The sequence below is a fragment of the Myotis yumanensis genome, unplaced genomic scaffold (assembly GCF_028538775.1).
Source record: "Myotis yumanensis isolate MYYU_CA2020_CCGP unplaced genomic scaffold, mMyoYum1.0.hap1 SCAF_5, whole genome shotgun sequence".
Taxonomy (NCBI): domain Eukaryota; kingdom Metazoa; phylum Chordata; class Mammalia; order Chiroptera; family Vespertilionidae; genus Myotis; species Myotis yumanensis.
Window position 1 is genome coordinate 103,988,372 of NW_027223756.1, and position 25,111 is coordinate 104,013,482.

Here is a 25,111-nt window from a genome sequence, read left to right on the forward strand (position 1 = left end):
GGTCTCCCCACAGCAGTTGCTTTGTGCTGGCTGACGTGTCTGGGTCTGGTCGGTGCTTAGAAACGCTTTCTGTGTGCCTGTGTCATTGCACAGCGACCCGCCCGCCCGCGACGTTGTGCGCAGCACAGGACATGCGAGGGGCAGTGCTGGCCTCTGAGTGGCCATGCGGGACACAGCCAGGGGCTGTTTCCTCAGGAAGTCTGCATGCGGCTGTCCCCCGTCCCTGCCTCCCGGGGTTCCTGGCCCTCGGTCACCACCGCGCAGGACGGGTGAGGGCACACGGAAACCTGCCTGTCACCCTGTTCTCGCCTCGGGCTGGCTGTCCCCTGATACTTCCCAGTTGCAGGGCGATGAACATGTGGCTCAGATGTTAGAGATCAGCCCTGCAGTTATTCCCTGCGTGGATTTGTGTGCCGGCGGCTTGTGAGCGCCAGTTGCTGGCCTCAGGCCTTTCTGGGGAGAGCAGGAGTCAGATCAGGAGTGTCAGATTCTCACTCCTGGTCCCCTGGGGCCCCTGCCATTGGGTGGCAGAGCCGGGCAGAGGGTGTGTTCCCTCGGGGTGACGGGGACAGGTGGCACAGAGCCCGCGTCCTCCCTGCACCACGGCCGGTCCCCAGGAAGGTTCCGGCAGCTAACTGCACGCTCTCTCCGCTCTCCTGCCCGGCTCGCCATGCCCTCCTCCCTGCCCTGCCCCACCGTGGGCGCGTGACCACGGCCTCTGCTCACCTGCCAGCCTCCGGTCCTTCAGTTCCGACAGGTCGCACACCCTGAGCCACGCCTCCTACCTGAGGGACAGCGCCATGATCGACGACACCGTTGTGATCCCCAGCCACCAGGTACGTGACTGCAGGCGCACCGTGTTCCCTCGGCGGGGAGGGAGGGAGCATCAGCGGCTGCAGGAAAGAGCCAGAGAAAGCCTTTTCGTCTAAAAAAAAAATCAGCTGAGCTAGTCATGGGCCAGGGTAAGAGATTTGAGGATTTTTTCCTAAAACATGGAAAGTGTTCCCTAGATTTCTCAATAGCGGAGTTCTTCTAAAACAATGTACTGCTTGTTTCTCCAGCTGTTGAGCTCCTCTGTGGAGATTGAGTATGAAGACCGACTCCTCCAGGAGGTCTCCATTAGAGGGTGGGGCGGGGAGGTGCGTCCGTCCGAGGCCTGAGAGGAACGGCGCGGCCACCTGTGTCTCTCCGTGTTAGGTGGTTATCTAGAGAAAAGATGTCATTTATTAGGAAATACTGGCATTGGGTAGGATGTTAGAGTTCAGGCAGGCTGGGTACACGGACACCCACCCTCGTCAAAGACAGCGACAGTGATCCAGCATCAATAACATTCTAAGTGGGAATGTGTTACCAAATACCTGAGCACCTCGGCCTCACATTTTAAAGGGGCTTTTCCAGGCAGTGCCACTGTCTGAAGTGCCCCTTTCCGAGGCGGGTACCTTGTCGTCGCAGGGAAGGGAGAGAGCCGTGTCCCTGAGCCGTGTCCTTTGTGTCCAGGTGTCAGCGCTCGCCAAGGAGGCGGAGAGGAACGCCTACCGCCTCAGCTGGGGCCCCGAGCACCTGGACAATGTGGCCCTTTCTTCCAGCCCCATCCACTCAGGGTGAGTCGTGGTGTCCTGTGTCCAGATCAGGGAAGGGACGAGTGGACAGCAGCAGCTTTGTGCGGTGGCGTATCTGGCGGCCAGCTTACAAGGGACGTGACCTTCGTTTAAACTTGTAAATAACACAGCTTTGTCCACCATGGGCCCCATCTGCGTGGACAAATCAGCAGAAAGGGTTGAATTCCACATAGAAAAGCTGACGTTTTAAAGTAACTGGTAGCATTGCGTCAAACAGCTTGCTCACTAACCAGCAGCTGCCGGGGCTTTAAGACGTCTTGAAAGGAAGGGCAGGAGTGTTTGCGTTCTGGACAGTTTTATTTACTAAGGTGAACTGACCAGGTAATAAATGCCTCTTCCCACGAGTGAGTGCACTGAAAGCAATGTTCCCGGAGGTTGGAGTTACACAGACGGAAGGAGGATCCTGTGCAGTAGGCAGGAGGGCCTGGAGGGCACCTGTCAGCTCAGTCACCTGCCCGGAGCCAGCAGCCACTGAGAAATGCCGCCTTTCACATCCGCTCTCTAAAAACGTAGGGCTTTGAGTTAATGATGGTAATCTACTGAAGGATGTCCTGAAGGCATAGGAACTCAGTTACTGGACCATAAGTTCTGGAAGGAGTTGTAAGTGGCAGCACTTCGCAGTTGCATTTTCCCTTTCATTCTATTACTTTTATTCATCTAGTAATTTCATAATTATATGTAAACTCTTACAATATTTGCTCACTTAACCACCTTTTAAAGCCCTACCCATATGTTATCTAACTAAATCAAACATTTTGGCTTAAATGGTTCCAAACTCCTTATCCGTAATGCCCAGCATGATTTGAATTGTGGACCTTCCTTATTGCCATTACTCTAAAATAGTCTCTTTCCAGGAAGGCATTCAGAGGCATTGTAGTTACAAAGTTTGCACCTCATAGTCTAAGCTTCTACTAAAGATTCATAGACTATAAAAGTAGGTCCATAGACATAGAAAATAATCAAAGTACTCTTTTCCTTGTTAAAAAAAAACATAAGCAGGTTCCTAATGCAAGAATTATGCAAGGGAATAAAAACCAAATTAAACCTCATCCCAATTTACTTACGTATTCTAAGTGTAAAATGAGATCATTAAGATCTGACCTATTCGTTATTCAAAAAGCATAGCGTTGCATTCTGCTACCAACTTTCTGAACAATGAGGAGGAGAAGAAAGGAGATTGGCCCTGGAATGTGAAGGTGGTAGGTTAGACCCAGCACCAGCGCAGCCCAGGCCGTCCCCAGCTCAGGGACGAAGGGTTGTTTTAAGCACAACGTAAGGTACTACCTTTTTAAAATATATTTTTATTGATTTCAGAGAGGAAGGGAGAGGGAGAGAGAGAGAGAAACATCAATGATGAGAGAATCATTGGCCAGCTGCCTCCTGCACGCCTCCTACTGGGGATCAAGCCTGAAACCCAGGCATGTGCCTGACCAGGAATCGAACCATGACCTCCTGGTTCATAGGTCATCACTGAACCACTGAGCACACCGGCCAGGCACAACGTAATTTACTATTGATGGCCGAATTTACAAGAGTCAAAACCTAGAGCCTCAGTGGTTAAAGATTAATCACTTAGTGAGATAAGGGTCTTTAATCTTGGTCTCCAATAAACCAGTTCTTCTGTGAACTTGAAAGGTGATCGCTGACCGTATAGTCTAAACTCCGGCCGGGCATTAGAATCACCTGGGAGCCTTAACATGCCAGGCCCCGCCAGTCCAGCGGCATCTCTGTGGAGTGATTTCTACAAGTGCCAGTATCCAGATATGTGTGTTTTACACAAACTGTGAGAAAGGACCATCTTGACCTAACAAAGTTCTGATTATGATGGAGACCTAGATAATTAACCTGTACAAATTCCTAACACATTGCTGAATTCTGCAAAGGGCCACGCCATGTGCCAGGCACTCAGGAGCATGGCTCGGTGGGACAGGCTGCCTGGAGGAAGCATACCTGTGTGTGACGTGAAGGAAAAATGTGATGCTCCCTTCGGAGGCACCCCCACCAGACCCCGGTCCCCCCCACCAGACCCCGGTCCCCCCCCACCAGACCCCGGTCCCCCCCCACCAGACCCCAGTCCCCGCCTCACTCTGTACGTGACCTGGGCACGTCAGGTCGATGGTCAGCGTTTCCCTTCGTCACCTGGAAGACGCACGTTATGTTATGGATCCCACAGAGGACTTTAGGGGGCACGTAGTTCTTATACAGTTAGCATTTTGTCTAGAAAGAAAAGGACTCCATAAGTTCTCGTCAGTATTTACACACTCCCCACACACCATCCAGATCACTCACAAATCCCAAACCAGTTCCAGCGGTTCTCAACCTGTGGGTCGCGCCCCCTTTGGCGGTCGAACGACCCTTTCACAGGGGTCTCCTAAGACCATCTTGCATATCAGATGTTTACATGACGATTCATAACAGTAGCAACATTACAGTTATGAAGTAGCAACGAAAATAGTTTTATGGTTGGGTCACAACATGAGGAGCTGTATTTAAAGGGCCAGAAGGTTGAGAACCACTGAGTTAAGCAAAATGTATTCCAAATCATCTAAAGGACCGCCCCGTGCAGTCCTGGTCCTGGTGTGATGTGGGCCTCACTGTTACTGTTGCCAGGCGACCGGGCATCTAGTAAGGCCTGTGCTGTGGCATTTGAACAAACACACAGCACAGGACTTGGCCCCATGGGGTTCCCACTGATCGCTCGGTGCTGCCACTCCTGGTGTTTAAACACTGTCACCATGTTAATGTACACGAATAGCGTTCATGATTTCATATCCTGTAACGTTGGTTTCTTACAGTTTTGTTTTCGGGTTTTTTTGGTGGGGTGTTTGGTTTTTTTTTTTTGTCACTGTTAATCCTCATCCAAGGATTTTGTTTTATTGATAATCCATTAATTTTTTAGAGAGAGGGGAAGGGAGGGGGAGAGACAGAGAAACATGGATATGAGAGAGACACATTGATCAGCTGCCTCCTGCACACACTCCAACGAGGGCCAGGGATCGAGCCTGCAAACCATGTGTGTGCCCTTGACCAGAACTGAACCCAGGACCCTTCAGTCCGAGGGCCAATGCTCTATCCACTGAGCCAAACTGGCCAGGGTGATTGTTACAGCTTTACTCATTCCACACCGGGTTCCTGAGTTGTCGTTTTTACATGTATTTTTCAAGGAACTGAGATTCTTGGGTGAATTGTTAAGCCACTTCAAATCTGCCCAAAAAGTTAGAAAAGAAATGTTTTTGACAGGAAGTAATTAAGGGAGCTTTTCTGTGCATTGACAGGAAGTAATTAAGGGAGCTTTTCTGTGCACTGCAGCTCACGGTGTATGTGGTTCCTATGGAGCCCACAAGGGTTCTAGGTTCATGGAAGACACAGCTGCACCAGTAGGCCATGTTGGCATCTCCTTCCGTCTCTGCCTGTCTCTAGTGGCTCGTGTCCACGGCCACCCAAGCGGAGGTGTCGGCGGCTAAAACCATCTGACTACCCAGCACAGCCAGTCACCGGCAGAGGAAGGGCTGCAGTAAGATCTGTTGTTGCTCCTGAGAGCGTTTGCTACTCACTCAGGACCTGGCCAGCAGGCATTGCTAGCATCCCAGGGGTTACACGGCAGGGTTTGGGCACGAGCCTGAATTCACGGCTCTTCTCCATTTCCCAAGCGCTCAGTGAGTGAGGCTCCGTGCTTGGTCACGGCCAGCTTTGTGATCCATTTAATATGATTCCGAAGGCCTTTATTTTTAGATTTCAATGGTAGCCACATGCCAACAGTTAAGTGTCAATTCATCATGTTATCCTGCAAGATATAGCAGCCAGAACTCCATTAAAAAGTTGGTCTTTTTCAGAAAAACATATTGAAGACCATTTTGCCGTGAACCTAAAACTAGGCCCAGAAATAAAGTCCATTAAAAAGCATGTGAGGACATTAGCTCAGGGGAGTGGTAGTTACATCCCAGGAGCCGAGACTGCTGCTCCTTGGACAGCATTAATGGTGAAGTGTGCAGAGCAGTTAACTTGGTGGTTCACAGGTTCCAAACACCCCAGCTTTCTGAAGGTACATGAAGGTCAATGCTTTTGGATGAAGAAAACGATGTTTAAGTTGTTAAACAACTATTTTGTAAGGTTGGCTTTCTGGTCCCATAAATGTATCCTTTTGTACGTCAGACACGAGTGAGCCAGAGGCAGAGAAAATGCCTGGTGAGTGGGGCAGCCCCGGCCACATCAGCGAGCAGGGTAAGCCCCGAGCAGGGGGCACCCTGAGCAGCCCCCGCCCCCCCAGCAAGCCGGCAGCCTTGAATGAGTGCTCAGACTTGCATAGCTTCCATTCCCTGCCAGTAGGTAATTCATGTACCTTCTCTGCCTCCTAGTTGCTATGTCATGGCTTGTCATGGAAGCCAGTCTTTAAATTGTGCCTTTTGTGTTCACATGTCTTCTGCAGTGGCCAAAAGGGCATTGCCATGACGTAGGAAGCATTGACCGTGGTCACCAATCCCAGACTCTGTCCCTCTCATTTGAATGCCTTTGATGGTGTGTGGTCTCCTGGACACTTGGCTGTGCGCAGGGCCCCATGGCCAGTGCTAAGCAGGGAGCGGGGCTGCAGGGGTGCCCAGGGTTCCCCGAGCCCCAGGGCCCTGATGGGGAGCCTCGGAGCCCACCCCGGCCCCGCAGCATGTGGGCAGAGGGATGCCTCATGGCTGTTTCCATCTCCTCCGATGGAGACGGGTGGGGTATGACAGTGCATTTCAGTCAGGAGTCGCCTCTGATTCCTTCTTGATGTTCGCCCACTCCTTCTCTGTGCTAAAGTGTCTGTTCTGTTGCAGCCGCACCTCTCCATGTCTCGACCGTGACAACAGCAGGTGACTGCATCGCCCCTCCTGCCCGCCCCCTCCTCCCCCCGCACCCCAGGGTGCTTCAGTGCGCACACCTCCCAGGGACGCAGGGCCGGCTGTGTCTCCAGGCCGCGCCCTGGCTGAGTGCCCCTTGCTCTGCAGTGGAGGGAGCGTGGGCATCAGTTACTTCATTGGAAAGCGGCTGGGATGGTGCCAGGATTCACGCAGACCTCCGGGGAAAGGCTTGGCTGAGGCTCTCCACGTCTTAGCTCCTTTTGTGAGAGAAAGGGCTACATGAAGCTGAGAAGTGATTCCTAGAATTACACAAATCAGCTGGCCTGTTTTAAAGTCACAGTAAAGGTTATGATTTTAAGTGCCACGCAGCAGAGGTTTTTAAAACTGTTCTTAGGTGAACCGAAGGCTGAGAGCTGGTTAGTGGTCCATCTCCCTGGGATGCTGCTTCAAGTGCAGCTTCTGAGAGCTTGGAATCGTGCTGTCCAGTGAGTCGAGTCCGTGTTCCCAGACACCGCTGATCCTGTGTTAGCCCAACAGTTTATTCCTGAAGGTTCTTATCAGACTGCCGAGCAGGGCATTTTTGTTACAGTCATCGTCACACGCAGACCGTGCACAGATAAGACGGCCTCATAGACCCCATTTTGAAAATCCTAGCCATCCCTTTAGTTTCTCTGAAACACTAAATGGGATGTTTCTACACATGAACGTTGGGAGTGATTAATGACTGGTGATTCTGGTAAATCTGAGCCACTTTCTTCAGAGGCATTTCCCATCATGTCCAGTCTGTGGGAGTTGGGGCGCAGGAGGGCTTGGAGGGAGAGCAGGGGAGAGAGCTCGCCACGTCGCCACGCCTCCTCGTGTTCTTGCCAGAATCAGGTGGAATTGACGGGCCTCCTGCTGGGTGTGCGGGCTCACTGAAGCACCCTGATGAAGTCTTCTTCCTGTTCTCACCCCATAACTAACCGAATGCGGCCCCTTCCTCCCCACCCACCCTCGAGGTCCCGGGTGCATTGAACGGGAACCCAAGCCTTGGTTGGTGACTTTGGGGTGGAGGCGTGCTCCTCAGCAGGTGGAGCCCTGTTTTCTGTCTCTGAAGCATGTATCTGTTTAGCTAATCAAATTGCCTCTTTGTAGGCAAGTCATCTGCATAATAATGGTGGCTTGCTTTTGCTTTCCTCCCTTTTAAATTGTGATAACACTTATCTCACAATTTAGAATACCTCTCAATAAGAGTTTCTAATTTGCATGATTGCTGAATTCCACCTAAAGTAAGATATGCGGTTTAAGCCGAGTATGTCACGTGATTTTTTTGTCTGTAGAACTTTAAAGTCAATGCTCAGTGCAATGTGTGCACATTTTCTGCAAAACTGCTCGTTTACTGGGTTAACCACGGAGCGAGCATGATGCCTACTTCCCAGAGCCATAGCCGTTTATCCTCCAAGTAGGAATCCTTCCAGAGCATCTGAAAGAGGGCCTTTTAGGGGATCCTGCCTGGTTACAGTGACTGGCACACACGGAACACTGAGGCCCCCTGTGGCATGTTTGGTGAAAGTCTCATTTTATGGGCGAGGAAACTGAAACCTAAAGACAGGAAGTGACTGGCCTGGGGTCCCAGCAGTACATCCCGGCCGGGGCCGATCAGTGGCTCCGAGAGTGACACAGAGGCAGGGTGCCTGCTCTGGGACGGTGTTTTACATTTTATTTAACCGTTTGAGTCCCAAACAGCGCAATCGCGCTGCTTGGTATTTCTCGACATAAAATAAAACAAGCGCTATCACACTGTTTGGGTCTTTTCGTACTCATTTAGAGAAAGCGCGGTTGCGCTGTTTGGGATTCTTCGACTGTTTTTTCAATACCCCCTGGGACTCAAACGAATTGTATGTTTTCTCGACATAAAATCTCAGCAGTGCAATCGCGCTGCTTGGGACTCAAACGGTTAAACAGGGGCGTTCATAAACTAGTAGAAACTTCATTGTCATATGAAACTGCTTCAGCCAAGTTCCGGGTTCACTGTGGGCATTCAGAACATGTCAGTTCCTCCATTTGTTTCTTAGGTGTTGTCTTGTACTGTAAATTTAAAGACACTCAGGATATATAACATCATGTGGGCGTAGGGGAAGGGAGGTAGCGGCACCAGCATTCAGGCCTCCGTGTCTCTGCTCATGTGACTCAGTCCGCACTCCCCGTCGGCAGCCGCCAGCCCCTGGTTAACAGACGGCGGCTCTCGCACGCCAGACCTGCACGTGCTCAGCTGTGCTCTCCCTGCGGCTGCGCCTCAGTCCTTCACACGCTGTCTCCCAGTGGTCACCTCCTGGCGATGGGAGGAAGTGCACTTGCTTTACCAAGTCTAGTACCCATTACCGCACGGCCGTACCTACTCCTTCCCTCTTCCTGCGGCACAAAAAGCAGCCTCTTCCAACCTGCTCTGTGGTTGAAATTGTTCTACACACACATGCACTCATTCTACTCCCGGTCCAAGTAGGGACACCTTTTATAATGTGACATTTTTAAGGAAGATGCTTGCCTGATCTTCGGTCAGGAACTGTGGGGGCTAAGGGATCAGCATGCTGACTTTTATCTAAAACTTTCCATCATCACCTCGTAGAACTTGAACTGTCTCGCTTATTCCCTCTCATTGGAAGACGGCTTTGCACTTACAAGTCTACACTCAGCTTTGTTATTAGCTGTTCATCCTGTCATCATGTTACTCAAGATGGGTTTTTGCTCTCCTACAAGCTGAAATGCCTGTGTGTGGTCGCTTGAAAGAGTTGTGACTGGATGGTTGTCCAGAGACCAGAGAGTTAACTGCCTTTGCCGTCTTCTCTGGTGGTTAGACACAACTGCGGCCGTCTCACAACTTGCTCTTTGCACTGCCCCACTCATTCGCTTGTTCAGCCGTTACCTGTCACCTCCACACACTGTGCTGGGACTGGGGACCCGGGCTGCTGCCACCACTACCCTTGGTGGCTCCTTCCCCGTCAGCAGGGAAGTCAGCGAAACCCTCTGGGAACACCGGGGGCAGTTGCCACGGCTCTGCTGTCTGTGTCCTCAGTTGCCAGCAGGGTGGCCGGCCCTTGGTGGGAGGGTGACAAGTGGCAGGAGGGGAACATGGAGCTGGAAACGAGCAAACGAGAACAAGAGGGTTTCACAGGAGCAGCCGGTGACACAGACGGGATCTGATGTACTGAGACCTGGTTCCAGCCAGGAATGCAGCCCTTCATCCCCTGGGTAGGGAGTCCCCAGTAGGGGGCGCGCCGCAGGGTCCGAGGTGCACAGGTGTGGAGGCAGCAAGCCATCCCCAATGGACAGGTCCAGACACAGCAGGTGCCCTAGCAGACACTGCCCAGGGCCTCCGACGGGGGCAGACAGTGCGGGGTCCCGCAGGGGCAGGCGGATGGCCCACAGGGTTCCTCGGGGGGCCCCGTCTCCCTCAGGGTGACAGCAAGAGATGAGCAAACTAGGAGACGCCAGAAACCGTGCAGTGAGTGGCAGCAGCGCTGGCTGGGACTTGAGTAGCCTTTCTCGGGTTCATAAACGTCAGCGTAAACGTAGCCCAATAAAAAGGACAGAACGGAAAGGAAGCCTTTAGGTTCATCAATGTTAACTAGCTCTTCCATTCTTTTGCGCAACAGTACATTTTTAAAAATATTTTTTGAGAATTTATACTTAAATTTATACCTAGTGGTAAGAAAAGCAGCTAACCTCTTCTCACTGCATTTTGATCAAGACCAGAAACATCCACATTCGGTCCTGCACTGTGGATTGTTCTCCTGGGCTGGCTGACCACGCATGGGGCACGGCTGTGGCCTCGCTGTCCCCGCACGCCTGCTGACAGGCCCTGGGCTGCCCGTCCCTTCTGCGCTGAGAGCAGCAGGACTCCTGCTTAGCCACGTGCGCGACGAGCTCCGGTCTGCTGTGAGGGACGCTAAGCTCTTTCTCCGCTCGTCTAACAGAGCAGACGCACGGTGCTTCTGCCCATGATTTCTTGGATTGACTGTGTTGCAGGGTTTGGGCTGCAGTCATGGACTTGGTGCCAGGGCGGGGGTCCGGCATGGTGTGCTGGCTGAGCCTAACTCACCTGGAGGCTGCTTTCCTCTTGCTGTTTTGGTATCAGAGCCTCGCAGGTGCAATGGAAATGCCGGTCAGGTCGCCTAATTTCTGCCTCTTGACCAAGCGAGTCCCCACTGCATGCACCCGCCCCTCCCGAAGGAAGGCCTTCCGGTTAGACCAGCCCTTGCCTCGCCACAGACGCGTGCCGGCCCCGTGGACCAGGCTGTCCATGAACCTCGAGCCTGGCAGGAACGGAGCAAAAGGAAGGGATGCCTCCACGTTGCTAAATTACTAGCTGTGGTTTTCCACACTCTTGTAGTTTGGGGACATTCACGATGCCCAGACACCCTCCCTCCGCAGGGTCCGCCCGTCCACATGGAGCTGATGCCTGTGCCCCGGTGGGGTACCTCTTTTCTTAAGTCATAGTTTATATTGAAATGCGCTGGACACGACGTAACTTTGGAAAGTCCAGTGGAATTAACTGCTCCATCCCACCCTGACTTCCATGGGTTTTCAGGACATACATGCAGGAGGAAGTTCTGTGACAGGGGACCCTCAGAGTTGTCACATAATTCCATGCCACTCTCTCTGTCAGTTGGATAGATTTTAAATTTACAGTCCACACACTGTCAACAAAAGGTAGCAGAAATTGTCTTAGGTTACAGGTAAAAACAACACAACAATTAAAGCAACACAACAGCCATCAAGGCATTGGTATAAAGCGAGATAACGTTTAAGGACCAGTTTGTCCCCACCATGCATATGAATACCCACTGTCTGAGAACCAGGCGTGACGGACAGAAATCGCCTGGCCAGAACTTGGGCCCCTGCCTCCGGCCTTGCCCACGCGCCTGACCTCTGCTCCCCCTTGCAGCTTCCTGGTCAGCTTCATGGTGGACGCCCGCGGGGGCGCCATGCGCGGCTGCAGACACCACGGGCTCCGCATCATCATCCCGCCGAGGAAGTGCACGGCCCCCACACGGGTCACCTGCCGCCTGGTGAAACGCCACCGCCTGGCGACCATGCCCCCGATGGTGGAGGGAGAAGGCCTGGCCAGCCGCCTGATCGAAGTCGGACCCTCTGGCGCGCAGTTCCTGGGGTAAGGGTCTCTGCTAAGCCTCCCACTTAAGTCGCCCGTGCGCTGGCATCTCGCCCGGCGCCCCTGGGACGGATGCACAAAGGTATGTCCAGTGCTTTGAACGAAGATTGACCCGTGACATTTTTTAAATCTATTTTTATTGACTTCAGAGAGGAAGGGAGAGGGAGCGAGAGAGGGAAATATCAATGATGAGAGAGAATCATGGACCGAGGCAGCCCACAACCCAGACATGTGCCCTGACCGGGAATCAAACAGTGACCTCCTGGTTCCTAGGGCCATGCTCAACCACTGAGCCACACCGGCCGGCTCCTGTGACATTTAAGTGGCACTGATGCTGCCCCCCTCCCCACGCCTCTTCCTTTGTGAGCATCCGTGAGCTCAGCAGGCAGGTGACCCTCTCTCTCTCTGGATGCGATCACAGCTGCTAGGCTCCCAGTGCGAATCATGTTTTCAGTCAATGGTAGGTATTGTTTTTCCCTCTGACACTGAAGTGGAGAGTCCTAAGAAAAACCCTCCTCTCTTCCAAACATGGACTCGAGGTCCCGCGTCCTGAGAACCGTCTGCACTTGGGGAGAAGTGTGGCCAGGAGGCGGTGTGTGGTTTGCCTTCTCTGCTCCCAAACTGCTACCGTGAGGCTTACGCTCACACTGGCCCCTGTCTGGTCACAGTTTTCCTTAAGAAGGCAAAGTCCGGGCTCGCTGCCGCCAGCCTCATTTCAGCAATTTTGAGCAGAAATTAGCATTTCTTTCTTTTGTGTGCTTGAGCGGCCGCTACCATATTGAGTGGTATTTCAACAAGCCAAGAAATGCGTGGCTTCTGCTGAAAACCGACCAAAGGATGAGGTGGTGGAGGGGGACAAGTTTCAAAATGTTTTGAAACAAATCAGTGGTGTTTAAGCCTCCTCATAGCAAGTCTTTGTGCTTGAATGTGGGGCCCACAACCCGTTGCCCGGGAGCTTCTGTTCTGCTGGCGTCACACTGGGAGAGCTGCTCGCGCTAGAACTAGGGATCGGCCTAAAGTCTCATAACTTGGAGGAAGCTGTTCACAGGTTGCTCCAAACTGCGTTCACGCCGGAGGGGGCGTGTCCGTATTCCCGGTTCTAGAAGCCGCCTTCCGCATCCCTCAGGCCAACCTGAGACCCAGGAGCCTGGGGGCTCTGGGTGGGGCACATCCCGACCCTTTCCCCCTGTCACAGGTCCCCCCCCCCCCTCACGCTCAGGCCGCCTGGGCTGTGTGACAGTCTCCACATCTGAGCAGGAATATCCTTGGAAGCACCGGCCTCTCCACAGTCCGAGCTTTCATGACATTCCAGCAGCCTGGGCAGCGTATTTCTCCTTCCACGGCTCGCGCCCTGGCAGGACCTCACCAGGGAGAGGTCGTCCCCGAGTGCCGCCCCCATGCCTCCATTGGGCACGCTGGGCGTCAGTGCCTCCCTCCCTGTGGCCAATGGAGGGGACAGAACCAAAGCAGACCTCCCGGTGGCTGAGCGGGCGGTACGGGGTGGACGCCGCCCCTGAAGCTCACTGTCTTCTCTCTCTCACTGCTGCTTGGATGTGCTCAGTAAACTCCACCTGCCAGCGGCTCCCCCCCCACTTAACGAGGGAGAAAGCTTGGTCAGCCGCATCCTCCAGCTGGGGCCTCCTGGAACCAAGTTCCTTGGGTAGGAGCGACTTAAACCAACCGATGGCTGCTGGCCCCATTCTCCTCCTCCTGCAATATGATTTCTCTTTTTGTCATTGTGCCCGTGACATGTCCCTCTCTATGATTTATACTCTGTACCAACTCTCTAGTGGACCATTTCTGACCCTGTGGTATGTGACTTTTGTTTCGAGTGATGTTTTTATACCTTTCCCCTTAAAGTGCTGTGACCTTCATTTTCGTTTAAAGCATGAGATCTGCCTAGTCGTACTCTGTGCTAGTCGCGGTGTTGTGATGGGAAACTTGGAGTCTGTCTCAAAGCAACCTGGACCGGAGACCCAGAGCCTCCACGACTCTTGAGAGTGGCTGTGCCCTGGGAGCGAGGGCCGTGCATGCTCGGAGCTGAGCCCAGTAGGCATTGCCCATGCTGTTGGGGGCTCGGCGAGGGCCGCCCTGTGCGATGCCTACTGCGCCCTCGAATGGGGGGAGCCTCGGCAGGCCCCGCATGCATGTCTGCGTCGTTCCCACGCAGTCGGCTCCTCTGACATCTCATGTAGACTCATCAGCTCACACAGCACCGAGCCCCCCTCTCCAGCCATTGTCGTGTCGCACCTCGCTGAGAACGTCCCAGGAGGTCGGTGCACGTCATAGACATGCATGTCCGTTTCTTTACGTTTCTCCGAGGAGAAGTTCCAGGTGTCACCTGCACTCGGAGACACCGGGCTCCGGGGAGCAGCGTGTCCCGGGACGGGAGCCCTGAGGTGGAGTGCTACTGCGCAGCCAGCCGCTAGCCCTGTCCCTGTCCCCGTCCCCGTCCCCAGAGAGAAGCCTCCAGGTCACTTTGCAACAGACGGTGGGGCGTGTGGCGTGTGGCTGCTGCGCCCACACCGCGTGCTCTGCTTGCCGCAGGCCCGTCATCGTGGAGATCCCGCACTTCGCTGCCCTGCGAGGGAAGGAGCGGGAGCTGGTGGTGCTGCGCAGCGAGAACGGGGACAGCTGGAAGGAGCACTGCTGCGAGCACACGGAGGACGAGCTCAACGAGATCCTCAACGGCATGGACGAGGGTGCGTGGGCGCCTCCTGAGGACCCGGGGCTGCACGTGTGTGCGCATGTGTGCACATGTCTGCTTGTGCGTGTGCACGGTGTGTGTGCGCTGTGTGATGCGTGCACGTGTGCGCAAGTGTCTGTGTGTGGTTCTGGCCCAGCAGGTACCGGCGTGGCCGGTGACGATGAGCCGGCGCACAGTGCGTTTGCCTGGTCTCCTGTTGTGACTCAGGAAAAGAAAACGCCAGTCCCAGTGACCCTGTTGGTCTAGATTTCCTCGGTTAAGCTGGTCTGGCTTTCCGTCCTGCCCTACGGCTGTGCGCTAAGTTTGTGAAAAGCCTGTGACCCCTCCTGCTGATGGTGGGGGACATGTTGGGCAAGTTCCTGGTTTCAGGGGAATTCAAACCCTGGATTCACGATCATCCATTGTGGCCCTTTTCCATACGCACAGTGCGTCTCAGAGACACCCCCCCCCCCCCCCGGAGTGACCCCGAAAACCATCCTGGCAGGACAGGAGGGCGCGTCTCTTCTTACAACATAGAAACTGGGTCTTGAGCCAATGTTGATGTTGGCAGAGGAGAGCCTGCGGGACCCGTTTCATCTGCAGCTGGTGGGAGTGGAGTAAACCAGGGAGAGCCCCGCCCACCCGCCCCGCCCGCAGGCCCCGCAGAGGGACCTGGCGCTGCCCTGGTGGAAGTGCTCCTGCCCCGAGGAGGCGCTGACCTGGACCGCGTGTGCTGTCATCCGCAGTGCTGGACAGCGCTGAGGACCTGGACCGTAAGCGCATCTGCCGCATCGTCACGCGTGACTTCCCTCAGTACTTCGCCGTGGTATCCCGTGTCAAGCAGGACAGCCACCTGATCGGGCCCGAGGGCGGTGTGCTGAGCAGCACAGTGGTCCCGCAGGTGCAGGCGGTGTTCCCCGAGGGTGCTCTGACCAAGCGGATCCGCGTGGGCCTGCAGGTGCGGTGCTGGGCGTGTGCGTGGCCAGGGGCACCTTGGGAGGAGGGGACTGGCTGTGGGAACGGGGCGGGCCCACACAGACATGGTCACGTCGCACTGGAGAGCAGGGGCTGCCACAGCACACAGTAGGTCTCTTGCAGGAGGGCTGAGTACCTGCTACCTCAGTCCTATGCTGGAAGCTCCTGTGCTGACGATGAGACAAAAAGTGCTTTCAAAGATACTGACGTGAAGCACGGTCTGGTGCTCACTCTCTGCTTTCCTTGGAAAAGGCGCAGCCTATGCACGGCGAGCTGGTCAGGAAGATCCTGGGGAACAAAGTGACCTTCAGCCCGATCGTCACCTTGGAGCCCAGACGGAGGAAGTTCCACAAGCCCATCACCATGACCATCCCCATCCCCAAGGCCGCCAGCGACGTCATGCTGAACGGTTTTGGGGGCGGTGATCCGACCTTGAGACTCCTGTGCAGCATCACAGGTGAGGCGCCCGTGCGGTGTGAGTAGAAAGCTCTGGAAGGAGAAACCTACACGGTTGTCAGTGTTAGCGCTTTGTCACGAGGTGCCTGCAGGGCCCGTGCGGATTCAGGAGGAGCATCCCCAGTAGGGAGCAGAAGGCGGCAGGCCAGGCGTGAGCCACCTGCCGGTACAGCCGCAGGCCCCTGGGAAGCGCTCACGGTCGTCTCTGCCTCGCGGCCCTGTGCCCGCACTTAGCCCCGTCCCCCTGAAAAGGAAGCCAGGCTCCGAGAACTGTGACTTCCCGAGACCGTACCACAGGCTTGTGCAGAGAGGGGTTCCCACCCAGGCCCGCACACGTGTCGGCCTTCACCAGAGACCTCGTCGTCCACCTGCTGAAAACCATCGTCCTGCACCGTTGCCCCCCGCAGCTCAGACCTGACCTCTGTGTGGGAATCGGGTCTGTCATCACGGACCTGTGGGGCAGCCTTGAGAAAACAGAGTGAAGGTTTTTCAAGATTCACTGAACACAGTCTTTTCCTTTGGAAGTTGTGTTAGTGTTCAGACAACTACCAACCTCCAGAGAGACACTCCCAGCTCTTGGTTGTCTCAGCCCCATCACAGAGTGGGAGGTAGAAAGCTCACAGGCATCGTTTGGCGGGAAACGCCCCCCTTTCACAGCGCCGCGTGCTCCTGGGCTCAGCCACGCCCGCCCGTGCTCGGGTCAGCTGCCCTGCTCGCCCGCCCGGGGGGTGAGGAAGTTCTCCCCTCCCCTCGTGTTGGCAGTTGTGTTCTCCCTTATCTTGCTCTCTCTCCAGTTCTCCCTCCTCATTAATGCTTTTCTATATGCACCATAACAAGCCATGGAGCTTGCCCCATACGTTTAATAAAATGCAAACTACGTGGACTAGCAGGGACGCAGGGGGTCACGACCTGGTTCCCGCCCCACATTCCTGGGTGCGTTTCCCATGGTTTTTAGTCCCTGTGCATACAATTAGCTCTCTGTCACGTGAGACGCAGTGTGTGGAGGTGAAACAGGTGAGGTGTAACGGGCAGGCATGCCCATCCCTGGCCAGGGGTCAAGTGAGGGACCATGTGGCCGAGGCGCCATCGACCTGATTAGGCCTTCCTTGGGCCTTCGTCCACCTGTCCATCAGCCTGCAGTGTTCATTAAGCTGTTCATGTCTCCCAAGTACTTTTTACAACCTTCCATTGCAAACGGAGAGAATTTTTTCTCTTATGAAAATTATTGTATAAAGCATGACGTTCAGGAACAAAAAACTACCTGAGTTTTTTCATTATTTTAACAAAGCCTTCAACTCCTTGGTCAGTTAAAGGATCTTTTAAATTCATCCACCCTGTACAAATCATATTGATCTTCAGGGCCTACCAACTACAGTAACAGCCTCAGGGAGTCAGGTCGAGGGCAGAACACCTAGACATTTGAAGCAGCGACTCCAATAACCTTTAAGCTCATTCCTGGGAGGTGCTGTCAGCGCCGCTTCTCAGTGTGGCCTTTCAGCTTCCGCGGCCAAGCGCAGGGAACCACAGACGCGCTTGACGATCAGAGGCTGGAGCGCTGCCTAATTTTCAACAATCCTATTGTTTCAGGCGGGACCACTCCTGCGCAGTGGGAAGACATCACAGGAACCACGCCGTTAAATTTTGTCAATGAGTGTGCTTCCTTCACCACCAACGTGTCTGCCAGGTACGTCCAGCCCTCAGCCCAGCCCGAGGCCACACGGGCCCCACCGCCAGGGATTTTGCTTTTCCTTTTGTCTCTATGTTCTTAAAGTGAGTTTTTCTGGTTGGTTTTAAATATAATCTGTATTAACTTTCGTATTTTAAACTGGGCCTGCTTGCCAGCAAAGTGAATAGTGGTGATACAGTAACAAAGCTCAGCCAGTCGGGTTGGAATCTCAGGACAGTAAGTGATTGGCAGCTCTGCCTGTGGGGCCTGCCTCCCATGGCGGCCACCAGCGATGGGTCCAGTCCCAGAGGCCCGGGGGTGCTAGATGCCCTGCTGTCCAGCGCATCCTGAGCTGCTTCCCAGCAGAATATCAGGGGGTCCGAGAGCACATGCGTGTGCAGTGGGTTTGAGGTCTAGGTGACCAGAGGGCCTGACCGTGTGTGTCTGTGTCTCGCGTCCTCACCGTGCGGACGCTGTCCACTCTTGTTTCATGTGCTCACTCCGTTTACCATCAGCTCCCGTGTGTGACTGGCAGGGGAGTGCTGGGCGCATTTGATTTCATCACTACAGGGACTTGGTACTGTGTCCACTTTACAGATGGGAAAACAGGCTGAGAGGGTTAGAGCTTAAACTCCTGTTCAGGGGACAGAGCAGAAGGGCACACATGGGCAGCAGCTGGGGTGCTGGCCCCGCTGTCGCTCCAGAGATGACAAGTGCTGAGGAGAGGGTTAAGGGGCCCGGCCGGGTGCAGGGGCTGTGCACGTTGGGGCAGAGAGGGCGTCAGAGGAAGCCTGGCAGGCAAGAGAGAGGACCATGGACAAGACACAGCAGGGTGGGGGCGAGCAGCAGACATCTGAGGTCGGAGGTCAGACCAGAGTGCCACGTGGCTGCGGCAGTGCTGAGGGGGGCCTGCTCGGGAGGCCAGGCAGCCCCTGTGTCCCGTGTTCCCCATTTCACCCTCCGACGATGGGACGACGGAGGGAGCAGTGAGCACCGTGAGTGAGGACGGGGATGCCGAGCACCGCCAGGAGCCAGCGGCTGAGCTGGACTCTGAGAGCGTGACGCTGCAGGAAGTGGCCGACGTTCGCACGTGCGAGGTCCCCAGAATAGGCGAGTGCGCGGAGACGGGGCAGTTAGCAGTCAGGGTTTGGGGGACCTTGTTCTGTTTGGGAGGACGGAAAGTGGCAGAAATGGTCAGTGATGGTAGCCCAGGGCTGTAAGTGTAATAATGCCAATGTGTGTACACTTAGGTGGGGCTAGCATGGCAAGTTTTATGTTATGTGTATCTCATCAAACGCTAATAAAAAGGGGAGAGGTGGACGAAGGACAGGAAGGAACCGGTGACGAGGGAAAGGGAACCTCAGGGGGCGTGGAAAGATGGCGGGAAGGAGTCGAGGGAAGGAGCCAGTAATAGGCGGAGCGAGGTTTCAGGGCGACAGGATGTGGATAACACTTTGCATCTGGCGGCCTCAGCTTTCTCGGGGGAATGGTCCCTCCTCAGGGGTGGTGCGGGGGGTGGGGGTCGGGGAACACTGGGCGGGCTCAGCAACCTCAGTGCCCTGAGCAGTGACGCTGAGGGGACATGGCCAGGCCGTGTCACAGGCCCCATGAGGCCACCAGCCAGGAAGGAGCACAGAGCAGTGACTTCCTCTGGGAGCCACGCCCAACAATGCCCGCGAGTTCTGCCGAGAAAGCAGGTTTCCAAACTGTTGGATTGATCCACCTCGGTGGCGGGAGTTTTGGAAAAGAGTAGCGCGATGAAACGCTGGGCAGAGTTTATTGAGAGGAGTTTCAGGATATGAGAGGAAGATTGGGGGCGTCAAGGGGAACAGGGCTCCCCCATGAGGACCCATTGCGATGACCCCAGGCTCCCTCCATGGACGGTGCTGGGACTCGGGCAGATTTCAGAAGCTGGACCCTGGGAAGCGTTTCCAAGGAAGAAAAGCACAAATACGGGTGCAGTGGTTGGCGGTGCACACCTGGTCCTCAGTGCCCTCCTGCTCGCTCTGCCCACGGCTCATCGTCTCCCACCTCCCTGTTTCCAGGAAGCACTTAATGACTTTGCTCATATTGAAGGAACTGAGGGTTTTTTTCAACTGGTGTCCAATTTTTTTTTAAAGATTTAAAAAAATTTGTTTTAATTGATTTCATAGAGGAGGGGGAAGAGAGCGAGAGAGAGAGAGAGAGAGAGAGAGAGAGAGAGAATGAATCATCATGATGAGAGAATCATTGATCGGCTGCCTCCTGCACGCCCCCCACCAGGGATGGAGCCCAAAAACCTGGGCACATGCCCTGACCAGGAATTGAACTGTGACCTGGTTCACAGGTTGACGCTGATGCTCAGCCACTGAGCCATGCTGGCCAGGCTGCTGTCCATTGGTTTGGATGCCTGACCTAAAATCCTTTGCAGGTTCTGGCTGATCGACTGTCGGCAAATCCAGGAGTCCGTCGCCTTCGCCTCCCAGGTGTACAGGGAGATCATCTGCGTGCCGTACATGGCCAAGTTCGTGGTGTTCGCCAAATCGCACGACCCCATCGAGGCGCGGCTGCGGTGCTTCTGCATGACTGACGACAAGGTGGACAAGACCCTGGAGCAGCAGGAGCACTTCTCGGAGGTGGCCCGCAGCCGGGACGTGGAGGTGCGGGTTCCAAAGCAACGCATGACACGTCGTCTATGCCTTTCTTCTTAGATTACACGTAAAGTAGTGGTTAGTAAATAGGACCGCACGTTAAAAAAAGACCAGTCCTCATCCTGGTCAGTTAGAAGGTCAAGGTCCAACATGAGCTCTTCCTAGTCCGTCTGGGCCAGTCCTGTCAGGATAGTCTCAGCCTCCATCCTGAGAGGAAGAGGGAAAGGGCTCTCTTACGGAGCATCATGGGGGAGGAGGACTCAGCGATGGAGTGTGTAAGCGGCGGCAGCAGTGGAGAAGGCTTGTCTTTCCTCATTCGGAGTAACTTTCAGTGGTGAGGACAGCAGTCAGGAAGGGCACCCTCGGTGTCAATGTGGACGTGAGCTGCCCAGGCCTCTGCGTCACTCCTGCTGATTTCAGGCTTCGTCATCGGCGTGGGTGTGGATGGTGAGGTCAAGTAGTGTGACTCATTGGATGTAAAAACGACCCAATCAGAAGATGGACTCCAGGAGTTAAAGCTCTGTCAGTTTGGGGGAATTGTTAGAAACAAGGGCGTCAGCATCAGAGGCCACCACACCTGCAGGTCCCCCAAGGACATGCTTTGTCCCCAGGGAGACAAGACATTGCAACTGAGTGATGGTTGTGGGTAGGTCTTAACATTCCAACAGGGATCCCCAGTCCTTTATGTAAATAACAGGTAATGACTGCACTTACTATAGTCTGTGCTGCTTTCTCTGCCTCACCAGGTGCTGGAAGGAAAGCCCATCTACGTTGATTGCTTTGGCAATCTCGTGCCATTAACCAAGAGTGGCCAGCATCACATATTCAGTTTTTTTGCCTTTAAAGAAAACAGACTTCCTCTCTTTGTCAAGGTAATTATCTATATGGAATTTTTACGCACATTTTGTTCTATATCAAGTAAGGTTTTTGTTGTTGTTGTTGTTTTTTTAAATATGTTTTATTGATTTCTTACAGAGAGGAAGGGAGAGGGATAGAGAGTTAGAAACATCAATGAGCGAGAAACATTGATCAGCTGCCTCCTGCACATCTCCCACCGGGGATGTGCCCGCAACCAAGGCATCGAACCTGGGACCTTTCAGTTCGCAGGCTGACGCTCTATCCACTGAGCCAAACCGGTTTTGGCACTTTTTCAAATTTTAAAGGAAAGCCTCTCTCTTTTTAAATGTTGTTCCTTTTAAATATTTGTGCTTAAGTGATTTAAATGTGTGAATTTCACCAGTGAGGAGAGCAAAGGACTCTCCAAAGGCCTAGGAGCCCACTCAGCGTAAAGTGAGATGACCCCAGGCAGCGCCCTCGCCGGGCCTCCTTCCACAATCGTTCAGCAGCCACTCCGGAGACACCTCAGTGCACACGAGCTCCCTGTCTGTTTCAGACCGTTCATCCTGGGCAGAGTTTGGCGATGATCATTACGTCTCCCCCAGATCCCACGCCTAAGGAGGGACAAGCACGTATAAATGAGAGGCTTGTGAAGTAGGAAGGAAGTAATTCCGTTCCGCACCGTCTCTCGCCACTCACTGTCCCGTTGCCCACAAAGCGCTGCACTTCTCTGGAGGCCCCGATGCCCCGCCCACACAGGACAGGACCGCGCTGGGCTCCCTCGCTTTTCCCAGTCCAGCCTCAGGCGACTGATTCCCAAGCAGTTCATCATCTCTTACCCTTTTATTACCAAACCCCTCATGGTTTCTCCCAGCACAAATCTGTTCAGCTGCTTAATGTTTTTAAAATATTTTTTTATTGATTTCAGAGGGGAAGGGGGAGAGAGAGAGAGAGATGGAAACATCAATGATAAGAGAGAATCATTGATCAGCTGCCTCCTGCACGCCCCCTACTGAGGATGGAGCACGAAACCCAGGCATGTGCCCTGACCCGGAATTGAACCTCCTGGTCCATAGGTCGATGCTCAACCACTGAGCCACTCAGGCTGGGCAACCTGCTTAATTTTTTAGATCGATTGAGTTCTCCCAAGATCTCTGCTGAGCCTCTTGGTCACCAGTTTTGCCTGATGAAAGCTGTCCTACAGGCCACTCCATGGAGCAGTAACTGCTGAGGGCGGCAGAGCCACTGAACACAGACGGCTGTGTGATTGAACTAATATTTGATACCATTGCTGTGCAGGCACCATTTATAAACAACCCCATACAAAAATGGGTCGAGGACCTGAATAGACATTTCTCCGAGGAAGGTGTTAGGTGGCCAGTGAGCCCATGAAAAGATGCTCAGCAAAGTCATATTCCAGCCACAGCGAGATCCTGCTCCCAACCCATGGGAGTAGCTGTTACCCAAACAACGGAAACTGGTGTTGGTGAGGCCGAGTGAGAACGGGGGCCGATGCATTGCTGGTGGGAAGTCACACGGTGCAGCCCCTGGGAAACAGTGTGCAGTGCTCAGAGTGAGACCACGGCGACCGCAGGTCCAGGGATTGGACTCCTCGGTCTAGGCCCCAAAGGACTGAGGCAGGCACTCGGTTACTTTCCCGCTGATGTCACGAAAGCATTATTCACCCAAACATGGAAACATCTCGAATATCCATTTGCAGATGAATGGATAGGGCAAGAGTGGTCTGTACACACCATGGAATGTTATTCAGCCTTAAAAGGCAATGAAATTCTGACACATGCTACAACACGGATGGGCCTCGAAGACATATGTTGGGTGAAATTAACCAGACACAAAGGACAGACATGGTCTGAGCCCATCTCTCCGAGGTCCCGGAGGAGGCAAGTGTAGAGGCAGGTGGAAGCGAGTCCCCGGGGGCCGGGCAGAGGAGGTGGGCAGTCCTGGGGGCAGGGGCAGTTGGTACTTGGGATGGTCAACATGCTGCAAAGGAGTGACGATTGCACAGCTGGGTGAGCGCCTGACCCCACTGACTGTGCACTGAAACACGGTGAGGGAAAAGGTGAATTTTGTTATGTCTGTTTTACCACAATTTTTTAAAAAGCTGGATGATTTTTTTAAAAACAATTGTAAGTTGTAAAAGGACAGGGAGAAAGGAGCAGCCTCGAACCCTTACTCGGCATTCTCAAATGCATTGTCTGTCCCCCACTTCTTTGGGGATCATCTCCTTAAAGAAGCCACATGCGTCCTGTGTGGTGACACATGTGCCTTTCTTGTCCAAGGTACGAGACACGACTCAGGAGCCGTGCGGACGACTATCATTTATGAAGGAGCCGAAGTCCACGCGAGGCCTGGTGCACCAGGCCATCTGCAACTTGAACATCACCCTGCCTGTCTACATCAAGGTATCGCAGAGGTGCTGCGTGCGGCTCGGGGGTGGGGGTGGGGGGCGTTGGTATCTGCAACCCAGGACCGTGCACAGCAGGGGCATCGCATGCTACACAGAGAGCAGTCATTTTGGATTCCCTGTCAATCCGTGAGTTTCCATGGAAGTCAGAACAAAAGAAGCTCCACCTTATTTCATATCCAGTTCATTGTGATGAAAAATTTCTATGAACGCATATTGAATACAGAAGACAGAAATGTTTAATTTAAGATTTAACTTTTTGGACTAGTTTTTAAAAACCAAATAACTGACTTCATCTTCATTATTGCTGTTGTGTGCCCTCCTGGAACCATGCTGGGGCCTCTGGTACCCAAACCTGTTGGGCCATTAGCTGTGGCTCTCCACCAGCTCATAGGTGGGTTCTAAATACCACATGCAGAGCAACCTCATGACATTGCGTCTTGTTGCTAAAATAATTACTGTTCAGTTTATTTATATTTTTTAAATATATTTTTTATTGATTTCAGAGAGGAAGGGAGAGGGAGAGAGAGAAACATCTATGATGAGAAAGAATCATCAATCGGCTGCCTCTTGCACACCCCACACTAGAGATCAAGCCCACAACCTGGGCATGTGCCCTGACTGGGAGTCGAACTGTGACCTCCTGGTTCATAGGTCAACCGTGAGCCACGCCAGTCAGGCATTACCTGTTCATTTTATAACTGTAATATCTTGGGAGTATCAAATTAATTTTTCAACTATTTTAACATTAGTGTACAAAATATTTCCATGTTCCAAGGAGCAGATTTGAAACATTGTTGCAAAGGAAACATTCATTCATTCCTGCCCCCGGTCCAGCTACATCTGGGTATAACTCTCCAGGCAGGCCTCTTCCTGATGCAGATGGTCTGTGATTTCTCCTGCTTATACAGAAAAATTCTTGATTACTCTATCAAGCCAAGGAAGACAGCTGAATGAATTATATGTTGGGGATAACTTTTTTAATTTAAAAATATTTTAACCAGTAGCCCTTCCTCATGGGAAGCCCACCCAGCCATGCCCAGTAGGCTGCGGCCTCTTGTCAGGCAGTGTGTCCGAGAGGTGGGGACAGGGTGCAGTGGGGTGAGCCCTGGCGGAGGGAAATACGTTTAAAGTTCTACATTGGACTCCATAAAACAAGCACTTCCTAGACTGCTTTTTACCCGCCGTCTGGTTTCCTTAACTAATGATTCCTGTAAACAGAAATCAGTCACGTAGAAAAGCTCACGGCATCGTGTGCAGCATTGCAGCTTCTTATTTGATAAAAATCAATCAATCTTATTTTCCTGTGAAGATAATGAGCTGTGGCTCTGAGTTCAGTGAGCCTTCAGTGTGCCGTGAAGAAAGCATTTGCTTTATTTATTTTAATATTTTTATTTATTTTTTAGAGAGAGAGGCAAGGAGAGAAAGAAATATCTATTGGCTGCCTCCGGCATGCCCCCTACTGGGGATTGAGCCCGCAGACCTGGGCGTGTGCCCCGACCGGAATGGAACCTGCGACCTTTTGGTGCACAGGACGCCGCCCCACCACCTGAGCCACGGCCAGGGCTTGCTCACCTGTTGTCACATTGTCCGGGGCAGACGCGGTGTTGATGCTGTGACGGTCCAGGGCGGCTTCCTGTTCAGTCGTAACGCAAAACAAAAGTATAAAGAGCCAGACAGCTGGGCATCAGAATCTACTGGTGTTTATAGCCCTAGAACTCCGACATGCTGCCCGTGGGTCAGGACGATACTCGCCACACGCTGCTTTGTGGCTCTCAGCCTGGCCAGCCAGCACCGTGCCCTCCAACCCATTAAAGGTCCAACTTGGAGGCTGCC

The 25,111-nt window shown here is 53.5% G+C and overlaps 1 protein-coding gene across 38 annotated transcripts in view; it reads left to right on the forward strand.

The window, feature by feature from the left end:
* ANK2 (ankyrin 2) overlaps positions 1-25,111 on the forward strand; it is a 209,661-nt gene that overhangs the window by 153,536 nt on the left and 31,014 nt on the right. For 12 of the 38 annotated variants that reach the window (XM_070416839.1, XM_070416850.1, XM_070416847.1 and 9 more), the window contains 12 exons: positions 734-836; positions 1,498-1,601; positions 6,428-6,463; positions 11,376-11,600; positions 13,162-13,260; positions 14,148-14,302; positions 15,033-15,244; positions 15,514-15,718; positions 17,305-17,401; positions 19,794-20,022; positions 20,760-20,885; positions 23,151-23,273. In XM_070416839.1, the coding sequence (XP_070272940.1) occupies positions 734-836; positions 1,498-1,601; positions 6,428-6,463; positions 11,376-11,600; positions 13,162-13,260; positions 14,148-14,302; positions 15,033-15,244; positions 15,514-15,718; positions 17,305-17,401; positions 19,794-20,022; positions 20,760-20,885; positions 23,151-23,273 (1,714 nt within the window). The remainder of the gene's footprint in view (positions 1-733; positions 837-1,497; positions 1,602-6,427; positions 6,464-11,375; positions 11,601-13,161; positions 13,261-14,147; positions 14,303-15,032; positions 15,245-15,513; positions 15,719-17,304; positions 17,402-19,793; positions 20,023-20,759; positions 20,886-23,150; positions 23,274-25,111) is intronic. The other 26 variants (XM_070416845.1, XM_070416865.1, XM_070416857.1 and 23 more) reach the window with 4 other exon arrangements.